General features: G+C 39.2%; 1 protein-coding gene across 1 annotated transcript in view; it reads left to right on the top strand.

Moving 5' to 3' along the window:
• The window catches only part of GDNF (glial cell derived neurotrophic factor), a 37,760-nt gene extending 25,740 nt beyond the window's left edge, over positions 1 to 12,020 (top strand). Inside the window, exon 3 of the mRNA XM_020995995.2 lies at positions 8,747 to 12,020. Coding sequence (XP_020851654.1) covers positions 8,747 to 9,222 — 476 coding nt within the window. The 3' untranslated portion in view covers positions 9,223 to 12,020. The remainder of the gene's footprint in view (positions 1 to 8,746) is intronic.
• The last annotated feature ends 210 nt before the right edge of the window (positions 12,021 to 12,230 follow it).

Here is a 12,230-nt window from a genome sequence, read left to right on the forward strand (position 1 = left end):
TCTCAATATAGATGGCTTCCTTTGAAATTTAATGTATTTTGTTTTACGCATTTAAAAAGACAATTCTGAAAAGGAGTCCAAAGGCTTCACTAGATTGCTGAAGGGGTTCAAAAAGGTGAAAAACCCCTGTTTTAGTAAAATGCATATCTCTGGGCTTCTCATTTTGTCCAACATAGTTTTTCTCCTAGACTTAAGAAAATTGTTTAAATACCTATCACCCACAAGGCACTCTTCTAGGCCCTGGGGAGAAAAAGACCAAAAAAAAAAAACAGCCTCCGCCCTCAATAAGCCTAATTCTAAACCCCAAATTCTCTCTGCAAAATCCATAGTAGTAGATTCTTAAAAGTTCTTTGAACAAGCCTCTGTGGAAGTGGCTGACTAGCTAATCATAACCTCACCCCTATCTCCCCAACTGATATCAGTACATCAGGGTTTCCCTTAATGAGTTCTGAAGTGACCACAGATCCAGACCTTATATTACCAAGAGTAAAAGTGGAAAGAACAAGCTTTTTGTTAGAACAGTGGTTTTTAAAATGCTATGGTTGGTCCTTATCTCTCTTCCAGAGTTAATATTAATGCAAATCTTTGAGTATACCTACTAACTATTGATTACATTTTTCAGCAAAGAATACAACAAACCATTAGTTCCATAAGAACAATCATATCTTAGAATTTGACCTATCCCCCACCTCCCCTTTAAATGGCCAAGTTAATAAAATCAATGAGGTTGGTGTAATGCAAGTCTGCACTTAGAGTACATTTGACTAATGTAGCACTGATAGTCTATTGTCAGTCCAGGACTGGTAGCCTTAGGAATGCTTTGGATCTCCACATTACTGGTTCTCTAACCTTGAGGAAAAGAGAGCCCGTGTCTTTAACTGTTAAAATTCTTTTCCTTGGAATTCTAAGTAAGGGCGAGGGGGAAGTGGGGAAGGAAAGGAGGGAAAGCCAGCTATCTTATTTCCTAACAAACAAATGAAGCCCCTGAGCCAAAATAAAAAAAAAAATCAAGCAGTAGTCCTGATTTCTAGAAAGAACAAGCTATCATGCCCCTGACTTGGCTTCATTATTTCACATACTGTAGACATCTACTTTGATATCTCATCTTTGAGCAAATGTTTATAAATTTGTTCTGTGGGCCAAAGGGTCACTTCAGAACCATGGTTACAGGGATGTTATTATTAAAGCCTAGACATGTTATCATATTCAGATCGCTGTGTGATATTTCAAGCCATTTGGAGACCAGCCCTGTTATAGTCGCTCTTAGTACATTTTTTAAAGCAGAATTATCCTTCACAATCAAAAAATAAAATAAAAATTTTACAAGTTCTTGAGTGCTTTTTGAAGTTCTGAGCATGCTTTAGGGACTGAATAAATGCTGATTCACATTACCACCTTATTGGCAGGGAGTGGCTTAATTTTCCCCCAATAAGGTTTACAGAAGATGTGTTCCTAAACTATTCTAAATTGAACTTTTGTAAATCAATTTTCTCCCCAGTCACCACCATTAAAATTTCAGAAATGCTTTTATCTTCCTTTCTGATGAATCTCATGTTGACTCTAACTTCTCTTGGTCCATCCTACAAGTCATCACTTAAATATGGGAATGAGTTGTGAATCCTTTTGTAAAGTAAAGAGTTCTTAAATGTCATTAAATACTACCTATCATCCATTTTATGATTTCACATTTTTTTGTGTGAAGTTTTCATAGGATCATAGGATTTAAGTCTGGCTGGAACCTTAGATAGAGGTCATATGGTCCAACCCTCTCATTGTACAGATGAGGAAGCTGTTGCTTTGTTTTATGCAGGGAACACTTGTATTTATTTCCTCTTTGGTAGCTAATTATTAAACATATTTCAGATCATGAGTCTTCCCAGAAAATACCTCATCTATGCCCTTTCACGACCCGTTACAGTAGGTTTTGCTATGTAAAAATCAAAGTGTGTTAGAGGCTTGACCAAAAAAATGTTCCTAAGAAGTCTATAGCTACTAAGTACATTTCTAGGACCCCACACCTCCACATTCATCTTTTCAAGAATGTTGCCCTGAATGTGGAATATTTCAAATACTGTTAGACTTGTTGGCTATGTTGGTTCATTTTACTGGGCTGCTTTTCCACCTTCTCTTTTTAAAAATATTTGTTGTGACAAGAGATGGCTAACTGAGTAGGGAAGGGATATATTTGGAAATGGATGTGATATGAAAATAAAAGGCATGAATGAAAATATGAAAAATACATCACCACGTGGAGTGCAGGCCCCTTTGTGTCCTTTTTACAGGTGGTAAATCCCAAGAATAAAGAGGAGTATTTGTCAGCCAAGAAGCATTTATTAAATGCTAGCTATGGGTCAGGCATAGTACTGAGCATTGGGGATACAAAGAGGGATAAAAATGCAGTCCTTGTTCTCAGGAAGGTCACAATCTAATGGAGGGGACAACACATTCAAGATCTATACAGTGCAAATGGGAGGTGATTTCAGAAGGGGAAGAGGAGAAACCAAGCCAGTTTTGCTGCATTATAAAGTAGAGAGAGAGGAATAAAGTATAAGAAGTCTGGAAAGGTAGGTAGCGGCCAAGTTGTGAAGTGACAAACAGAGGATTTTATATTTGATCCTGAAGGTAATAGGGAACCATTGGAGTTTATTGAGTAGGGAGTGGGGGGAGGGATTGACATGATACAACCTGTGTTTTAGGAAGATCATTTTGGCAGCTGAGTGGAGGATTGGGGTGGGAAGAAATTTGAGGTAGAAAGACCAACCAAAAAGGGTCCAGGCTTGGGGTGATGAGGGGCCTATACCAGGGTGGTAGCTATTTGAAATAACTTCATTGTGAGGTCTGGGGTCTCAGGGGAATGGCTAAGGAATATTTGTTTCCCCTAGTAATTTGTTCTGTTTTGTCATCTCCAATTGTGAATATGTTTAATGAAAAGTAAATTTGATCTCATCAAATCATATAAGATCATTGCCTAAAATCAAGATAATTTTTTTAGGTGATAAATGAGCAGTTGACTTTGGGAAAGTATATTTCAAAAAGTTCAGAGAAATGATAAGCATGATCTCATCACGAGGGAGCCTAAAAGAGAAGCCAGCTCAGAAGGCATAGGAGGCTCTTTAAAAGGGAATTCAGACAATCTGGTCACAGGTGATTCTTATGGGGATGGCATCCAAACAACACTGGTGGATAAGCTCCAGAGTTAAAAGGATGAAAAGATGGAAGCAGGGGCAGGTGACCAAGCCAGAATACAAAAGATGTATACACTGAAACCCAAAATAAGCTAAGGCTTGCAATAAAATGGTAGGTACATCAGAAAGAGCTTTCATAATTATGTTCAGAGTAGAAGAGGAAAGAGACAGGCCAACCTGCTTGAGGGGAAATAAAAATCTGACAATATATATTACATATCATATATAACAAATGAGAAGGGAAATGGAAATACTCAATACTCTATCAAGAAAAATGATCTTTAGACTAGAACGGTTATGGGGAAAGTATGGTTAAGAGGGCATTAAAGGGGCAGCTAGGTGGCGTAGTGGATTGAGCTTCAGCCTTGGGCAAGTCACTTAACCCCAACTGCCTAAGCAAAAAAAAAAAAATATATATATATATATATATATATATATATATATATATATATACATATATGTATATAAAAGAGGGCATTAAATCCCCAAACTTTAGATAGTAAAAGAACAAAATTGGGTTGAGTTCTCCTGGACCCACTGAGAGAATTCTCAAGTTACCCCTACTGTCGACCATCTTTTAAAGATATTGATAATGGGAAAGGTAGCAGAAAACCCCCTCATTACCTCAAATTCCTAAAGGGTTGGGAGGAGAAAATAATAAAATAAGGGACCAGTGAGCTTGAAGTTAGTACCTAGTCAAATTTTGAAATGAATGAAAAACGGAAGGTTTATGTGTGGTGCAGTAGGAGGAGTAATGAATTTGATTTGGGGGTTTTTTGGGGTTTTTTTTTTTTTTGGTTTTTGTCCCTGTTTTATGGCAAGGCAACTGGGGTTGATTTGTCCAGGGTCACACAGCTAGTAAGTGTCAAGTGTCTGGCAGGAGTAATGAATTTAAAGTGATGAACTTGGAGTAACTAGACCTGAGTTCAAATCCTAGCAATGTCACTTCTTACTATGTGTTCTTGGGCCACTTAATTTCCCTGGGCCTCTGTTCTTTCGTCTGTAAAATGAAAGGTTTGAACTAAACTTCTAAGTTCCCTCTAATCTCTAGATCTGTGATCCTGTGAGCACTTAGAAAAGAAAATATTGATCACTAGGAACAAACATGGGTTCACCAAGAATGAGTAGAACCAAACATATATCTTTTCCTCTTTTGATAGAATTACTTGAGTAAAAGAAATTCTATAGATCTGGTGCTCTCATACTCAATTGATTGTTTCTTTTACATTTCTATTATTGATTCACATGTACTAGATTATCCTCATCTTTGTTTCTCTTTGCAAACACTGACTAATCCAGTTATATTTTTGTCTGAATAAAGGGATATATATAAAATAATCTGGCACTTAAAAGCACCTCTAGGAATTAAGGTCTCTAATATAGACAAGGTATATTTGGGTTATATCATTGGCAGGTAATAAGATCTCTTTAGAGAAAAAAATACAAAGCTGTGTGATGGAAGATAGTATTCATTTAAGTAGATTCAGAATTTATTAAATGACTATACCAATACCATAAATGCTGATTGGTGGATTGGTGTCACCTGGAGGGAAGTTTCTAGTGGTATGCTGAAGAGCTCTGTCCAGTTCAACATTTTTATCATTGACATTTTATCAAGGTCACATTTATATAACACCTTAGCATTTGCAAAGTGCATTATAGACATAAAGACTAGAATATCAGATTTGTGCATGACACAAAGAGTGTGTTCCCCCAAGATGGGAGTGTTCTAGTGTTGAAGTTGATCTTGAGGCCAAGCCCTGCCCTGGGGTGAGGGGCAGTATAGTGGCAGACCTTTCTCTCTTACTCAGATTTTCTTTTTCTTTTTTTTAACTTTAACTTTTTTATTATTTTTAAAATGTTATTCCATATTTTATTAATGCCTTTTGTTTCTGCATCACATTCATTTCTGAATATATTCTCTCACACCCCTCCACACATACACTCTATCCCTACCTTCTTCCCCTATTTTTTGAAACAAAGATTGTAAAAGAAAGGGGAAAAAAGCAATATATGTCAAGTTCAGAGTTTCCACAAGAAAGAAAGAGCTTTCTCTAGGAAGATGCCACTTGTGGGGCTGGGGTGAGGTAGGGAGTTGGCTGGGAGGTGGAAGGAGAAGCAGCATTGTTAAATGCCAAAACGGCCCTGAATTTGGAATCAGGGGCTCGGGGTTCAAGTCTCAGGTCTACCATGTACTGACCTTGTGTGTGTGACCCTGAGCACATGTCACTCAGGGAAGTAATTCCCTGAATTTATATCCTTATCTCTAGAATGAGTAGATAAGACCAAATGGCTCCAACGTCTATTCTTCCAGAACCAAAATCCTAGAAAATAAAGATTTCTCTACAGCACATGGATTTTTCCAATCCTTAAAGAAAAGTGAAGGCACCAAAACCTTCTTATAGATTCTAGTATGATAGATTCAGACTGATGCTAGTGTTCAGAAATCAAATGAACAAGGTACTTTAGAGATCACACAAAGTTTGCCTTTTTTCTTATGCTATACATTGGAGGCTAGAAAAGCTTAGGATTTTCTTTTATGCTACAGGATAGGTGGGGCCTGCTATATTAATAAACAAGTTGTAATAATAATAATAATAATAATAGTTATTATTATTAATAATAATAATATGCAAAGCTCTTTAGAATACAACAACCCTGTGAAGGATGTAACTCAAGTATTCTTACTCCATTTTACAAACAAAGAAACAGGATCTGGCAGGACTTCCACCTAGATCAGGGATGGGGAACCTGGGGCCTCCAGGCCACACATGGACCTCTAGGTCCTCAAGTGTGCTTCTTTGACTGAATCCAAACTTCACAGAACAAATCCTCCACCCCTGGCAAGAACTTTGTAAACCCCAAGTTGCTTTATGCATGTCCATTGTTCTTATATATAAATGTATTCAACTTCTGTGAAGTTTGGATTCAATCAAAGAGCCACACTTGAGGACCTTCATTCTAATACAGACATGTGGCCTGGAAGCCACAGGTTCCCCATCCCTAACCTAGATCCTTTTAACTCCAAAATCATTCACCACACCCCACCATCTTATGCTAATGAAGAAACAGCATGTGTAAAGGTCTGTATTAGAATGAATTAGGTTATATGCTTACAAGTTTATTGGTAGTCCTCAAAGATAGTCATGCAAAGAGGTGATGGCAGCCTGGATTGTAATTTTGAACGAGTAGAATTAATTTAGGCATTTTTTATCTCCATATATAACATAAGCCTGAGAGCAAACTCAAACATTACAGTAAGGGGAAAAAAAATAAAAAGGACCCATCCCATAACCATGGTGAACCCCATAGTCAGTAAATTCTAATCCTATCTCTAATATACATTAGCTTTGTGACCAGGGGTCATTCAATCTCTCCAACAACTTTCCTCACCTGTAAAATGGGACTGATAATGCCTATAATAGAAGTCACATGTGGCCCTCTAGGTCCTCAAGGATGGCCCTTTGACTGAATCCAAACTTCCTAGAACAAATTCCCCACCCCTGGCAAAAACTTTGTAAACGTCCAGGTGCTTAATATATGTCCATTGTTCTTATAAATGTATTCAACGTGTTTGAATTTCTTTCACTTAGTTGAATCTGGTCAACTCAAGTAAACATTAAATCAGCCCCAGAATTTAAAAGTCAGAAGAGAATACCCGCTCCAACACATAACCAAATAGACATCCCCTTTACAAAATCCTCAGCCAGTGCTGGTCTGACTTCTGCTGGATGGCTTCCCTCCTGAGGCACCCCACCCCGCTTTTGTGCAGCTCCAGTTATTAGGGAGTTTGTCTTTATATCAAACTGCTATCTACCTTTCTGCATCTTCCAATCTTTGCTACTACTTGTGCCCATTTGGGTCCAGGAGAACATATTTAATCTCCTTTTTGTACAAAGGCCTTTCAAATACCTGAGGACAGCTTCAGGTCTCACCCTAAGTCTTCTCCAGGATAAACGTGCCTATGGGGTAGTTAGGCAGCACCAGACCTGGAGTCAGGAAGACCTGAATTCAGATTTGGCCTCTGATACTTACTAGCTATGTGATGATCCAAGACAAGTCACTTAACCGCTATTTGCCTCAGTTTCCTCATCTGTAAAAATGAGAATCATAACACCATCTTCCTCCTAGGGTTGTTGTGAGAATCAAATCAGAGGATAACTGTAAAGTGCTTAGCACAGTGCCTGGCACATAGTAAGCATATATATTATTACTCTTATTAAATTCCCTTTTCTGAACCTTGGTCTCTCTCACCATCCTATTTGCCCCTTTTTTAAATGCTCTCTAGCTTGTCTGTGTTTGCACAGAACAAGTAATAAGTTATAGTTTTTTAATAGCAGACCTTATCAAAGGATCTTAAACCTCTTAAAGATACCATTTCATCATTCCATGTAAGACCGCTGTGAAGTCAGCCCCTGTTCTGGGGTGCTGCTAGAGAAGCCAGGGCTGAGAGCTGCGTTACTCACCTCGGATTGCACAGGAAGTCAGCGAGACTGCTATAAACAGAAGCCAGAATCCCTGGCTCTCAGTCCTGGGCTATGGCCATTAGTCACACGGAAACCAAGTAAGAAGCAAAACACCACCCCAGCTCTTCTGCACCTACCTACCCACTCACCTAAGGATTCGTATATTTTGTTTGTTTGAATGAGTGATGTTACCTGGTTCTACTACTAGCTACCTGTCTGTGACCTTGGCTCATTTTCCCCTTTCTGGGCCTTCTTCTTGAGTCTTCTTAGGTAAGGGCTTCTTGTGTAGAAGAATGAACAGAGAACTAGCCTGGGAGGTAGGAAGAGGGTGTTCAATGCCCCGCCCTGCCCCGTCCCCCTCTGACACATACTAACCTCTCAGGGCCCCACACAGCTCTTTATGACTAGATGTCATCCAGGTCCCATTCTACGTTGGTAGAGGAGATTTCCTCACTGGGAATTACCCATGTTTATGACATCACAGATCTGGTCAAAAACAAATAAATAAAAAATACTTAGTTGTGCTCATGAATTCTACATTTATTCTGCCAAAACATCTTTTCTTATTCATTCATTCATTCATTCTTGGCTTTTTCAGTCATACATAATGCACCAGCCTGGAACAAACTTGTCAGTAAGGTTGACCCACACAAGCCTGGCTTGTCCAAACCCCTCAGACACACACCTACAAGGAAGACAAGTCTTCAGAGACCAACTTCTTCATTCATCCTTTTACAAAGGGCAAATCTCACACTAGCAGAAAACAATCTGTGCAATTGATGGAGTAATTCTCCACAGGGAAGCATTTAACCATCATTTCAGGACATTTACTTGGGCTCTTCAGTTTTATTTAGTGAGGTTTTCTTCCTATTTAAGGGTGTGAGCATTCTTTACATCTAAATTCTCAAATGAGTCTTTCATCAGCTTCAGGATGGAGGGCCCATCTCTGTTGTTTTGTTTTGTTTTGTTTTGTTTTGTTTTGTTTTTTTCAGACTTCTCAGGGCTGGGGCTACTTTACAAGCCAGTTAAAATGCAGGCGGTGATTGTTTATTGCCTCTAGAGAGTGACCCTTGTGTCTTTTCTTTTTTAAAACAGCAAATATGCCGGAGTATTATCCTGACCAGTTGGATGACGTTGTGGATTTTATTCACAACACAATTAAAAGACTGAAAAGGTCACCAGACAAACAAGCAGAGTTGTTTCCTCGGCGGGAGAGGAACAGACAAACTGGAGTCACCAATGCAGATAGAAAGAGGCAGAGGGGACAGAGGGGCAGGAACCGGGGCTGTGTCTTAACCTCCATACATTTAAATGTGACTGACTTGGGATTGGGATACGAAACCAAAGAAGAATTGATTTTTCGATATTGCAGCGGATCTTGTGATGCAGCTGAGACCACATATGACAAAATATTAAAAAACTTAACCAAAAAGAAAAGGCTGATGAGTGACAAAGTCGGGCAGGCCTGTTGTCGGCCCACTGCTTTTGACGATGATCTGTCATTTTTAGACGATAACTTGGTTTACCACATACTGAAAAAACATTCCGCTAAAAGGTGTGGATGTATCTGACTCTGTTTCCGGGAGACGGCTATGTATTGCATTCCTGCTACAGTGCAAAGGATGGGGACCAAGGTTCCCAGGAAATGTTTGCCCAGAATGGAGAATGAGGACCAAGGATGGAGATGAAGAAGGAGAGACGGACAGAAGTCAGCCATCATGGGAGCCTGGTGGAGGGAGATCCAGCTACAGACGACTGGATGAAAGAGAGAACGGCCCTCTGGTTTCTACAGGAAAGCAACTTCAAGGCGCATCACACGCTCAGGGCCAGTGTTCCTGGATGGATGTTGCCACTGTCATTTCACTTGGTACAATCCACCATCACCTATCATCAGCTCGGAATGTGCTGAAAGAACACAACCACTTAGTCTCCTGTGGTTTGTTTTCACATGTTTGGTTACACCAGGCAAACAATTCTGGTGTAAGCTCACGTGGCATTAAGAGTCATTACTGAAAGTCAGGAAGTTATACATTTTCTTCCGTCACTCAGTTAGGTCATACCTGCCCCTCCTCCCATCTTTCCCCTTCCCTCTCCCGCCCCCCCCAAAATATATATTATATATAAAACAGACACTAGAAACAGCCTTTTGACTTCAAAGTTGAGGCCGAAGGTATACTTGGACAGGAATCTAATGGTTGGTTATTGATTTTTAACAGTGTGTTGGGTGGGAAGAAATTGGACAGAAACTAACAGGCTGTATTCACTGACTAAAGAAAACCTGAAAGTATTTTCTTTATATACTCTTGGAAACAGGAAAGGAGTTGTGGTTTTAAGCAGCATACATTTCTAGGAGAGTGAGGGGGAAAACAAGCCCAGATGCACCTCGGTGTACAAGGAGACAAACAGGTCTCTTTCAGTTTACAGCTGGACAAATGTCACATCATCACTACATTTATGCTTGGTCACCAGTGGCCAGAGAGAGTACTTGATGCAATGCATCCATTTCAGATACAGAAATATATAGAAGAATATTTATTGAAATTTAAGTTATTGTTATTTATTACAGTTCACTAATGAGTTTCTTTTTTCCCCTTATTTATTAAAATTTCTTTTCTAAAGGTGCCAAAGTGTAATGCGCTTGCAAAATACAAAGAAAGAAAGAAAAAGAATCAGATTGGGAACAAGGGTCCATGCTTTTAAAAATGTTAACAGTTTTTGGATAGTTAAAAAAAATCACTTACTTTACCTTTTTCCACAAAACTTCCTGGTTAAATTCTGTAGATCTACCTGTTTGCCGTCCATTTGTCTAAAAACAAGCAGAGAAGCATTGTTTCTGAGGGACCCCCATACCCCTTTTCTCAGATGATTTCCACAGATCAGTGAGCAGAGACCAGTAACACTTGGCTTTATTTCTCTCTTGTTCCAACACTGAACAAACATGCCATAATTTTCATTCTATGTTGTACTTAAGTTTTTTTCCTTCCATGTATATTTATCTATAATATGCATTAAATATATATGAAAGGCGAAATGCCTTTTAGTAGTTAGTCCTGGATTTTAGTGTCAACTAAAAGGTAAACAGTTCATGTTCAGTAGCAGCCAGAGTTTTTGCTATGATTCACTAAGAATCATTCACACAACACACACTCCCCCCCCAAAAAAATATACCTGATTTAAGAAGAAAATATTCTGAGCTGAGAGCCAGGTACTGACTATTGTGATCAAAACAGTTGCATCGGTCACCTTCCAGGAGGCAGATTGTCCCATTTCCCCCCAAAAGCTTTTTGACTACAACCTCAGACCAGTAAGTAGTGAGCTGTTCCTTTTGTGTAAAATCCCTTTAGGATAACACAATACAACTGAGGAGGTCAGAGGCTTCTGGCCTGGCCACAAAAACATGTATATGGCTGGATTGAAACAATTCTGGTGGATGGAGTGGAAGAAAGTATAGGGGCAGCCATCTTTGCCAGTGTCCCCTAAGGTGGGTTTTTCTGACAAGCTAATCAGGATGTGCATTCGTAGAGAAAAACAACATTGGGCCCTATATTGTGGCTTTTTATCCTTTTTTTTTAAATTTTTGTCAGAAGAGGGATTTTTTTTAATGAAGAAAAACCATGTCTAGCTATTAACAGCAACAGTTTGATAAAAGTTGGGAATTCCAGTTGGCTTCCAACCAATTAGACATGCTCTTTTGCAAATCAACCTATCAGCTACCAACACTAATCCCTGTGAGAACTGATTTCTCCTCCTTCCCACCCCTACTTTGCTCTTCCTGCACCTCCAGATTAGAAGCCAAGGATAGGATGGCCCCATCCCTCCCAACAGAATGGGAAAGCCAGGCCATATGGCTCTTAGAGGAGACAAATCTGTTTGTTAATTTATTATAAGAATTCAGAAGTGTACCCCAGAATTATCAACCTTGCTCAGATAACAGTATTGACTGTGTGCAGAGTAAACTGCTGATTTTTTTTAAGTTTCAGCCTAAATTAGCTTGCAGCATTAGAATCAAAGCCCATGTCTACACTGGCTGCAACATTTCAGGGAGTGCTGTGGGCACATTCCCTGTGTCCCCTACACACCATAAGCAGGTTTGAACTTTTGCAGATCTAAATATAACTAATCTACAAAAGGGTAAAGTTTGTGATTTTTCATCGTCGTCATCATCGTCATCATCATCATTATTATTCTAATTATTATTATTATTACCATCTAAAATAGGAGTGCACTTCTTTGGAAGCTCTGATTTCACCTCTGATCTATGTCTCAGTCATTTGTGTTATACAACCAAAGTTCTCTACAAACTTTATTTTTGTACAATATCATTTTGTAACTTTTTACAAATAAAAGCTCATTTCTATTGTTCTCTGTACTTTGTGCTTCCTCTAGCTGCTGCTTATGTACTTGGCCTCACTCCCCACATCGGATTTTACAGCATGCAATAAATGTTTAAATACCTCCACTGCTAGGTAATGGGACTCTCTATGCCTCTCTCCCACTCCTGCTACCATGCCCCCAAAGGAATAATTGTACAGTAATTCGGGGAGGGGCATCTAGGTGGTGGAGTGGATAGAGCAATTGG

Source organism: Phascolarctos cinereus, unplaced genomic scaffold, assembly GCF_003287225.1.
Source record: "Phascolarctos cinereus isolate Bilbo 61053 unplaced genomic scaffold, phaCin_HiC Scaffold_4;HRSCAF=312, whole genome shotgun sequence".
Classification (NCBI taxonomy): Eukaryota; Metazoa; Chordata; class Mammalia; order Diprotodontia; family Phascolarctidae; genus Phascolarctos; species Phascolarctos cinereus.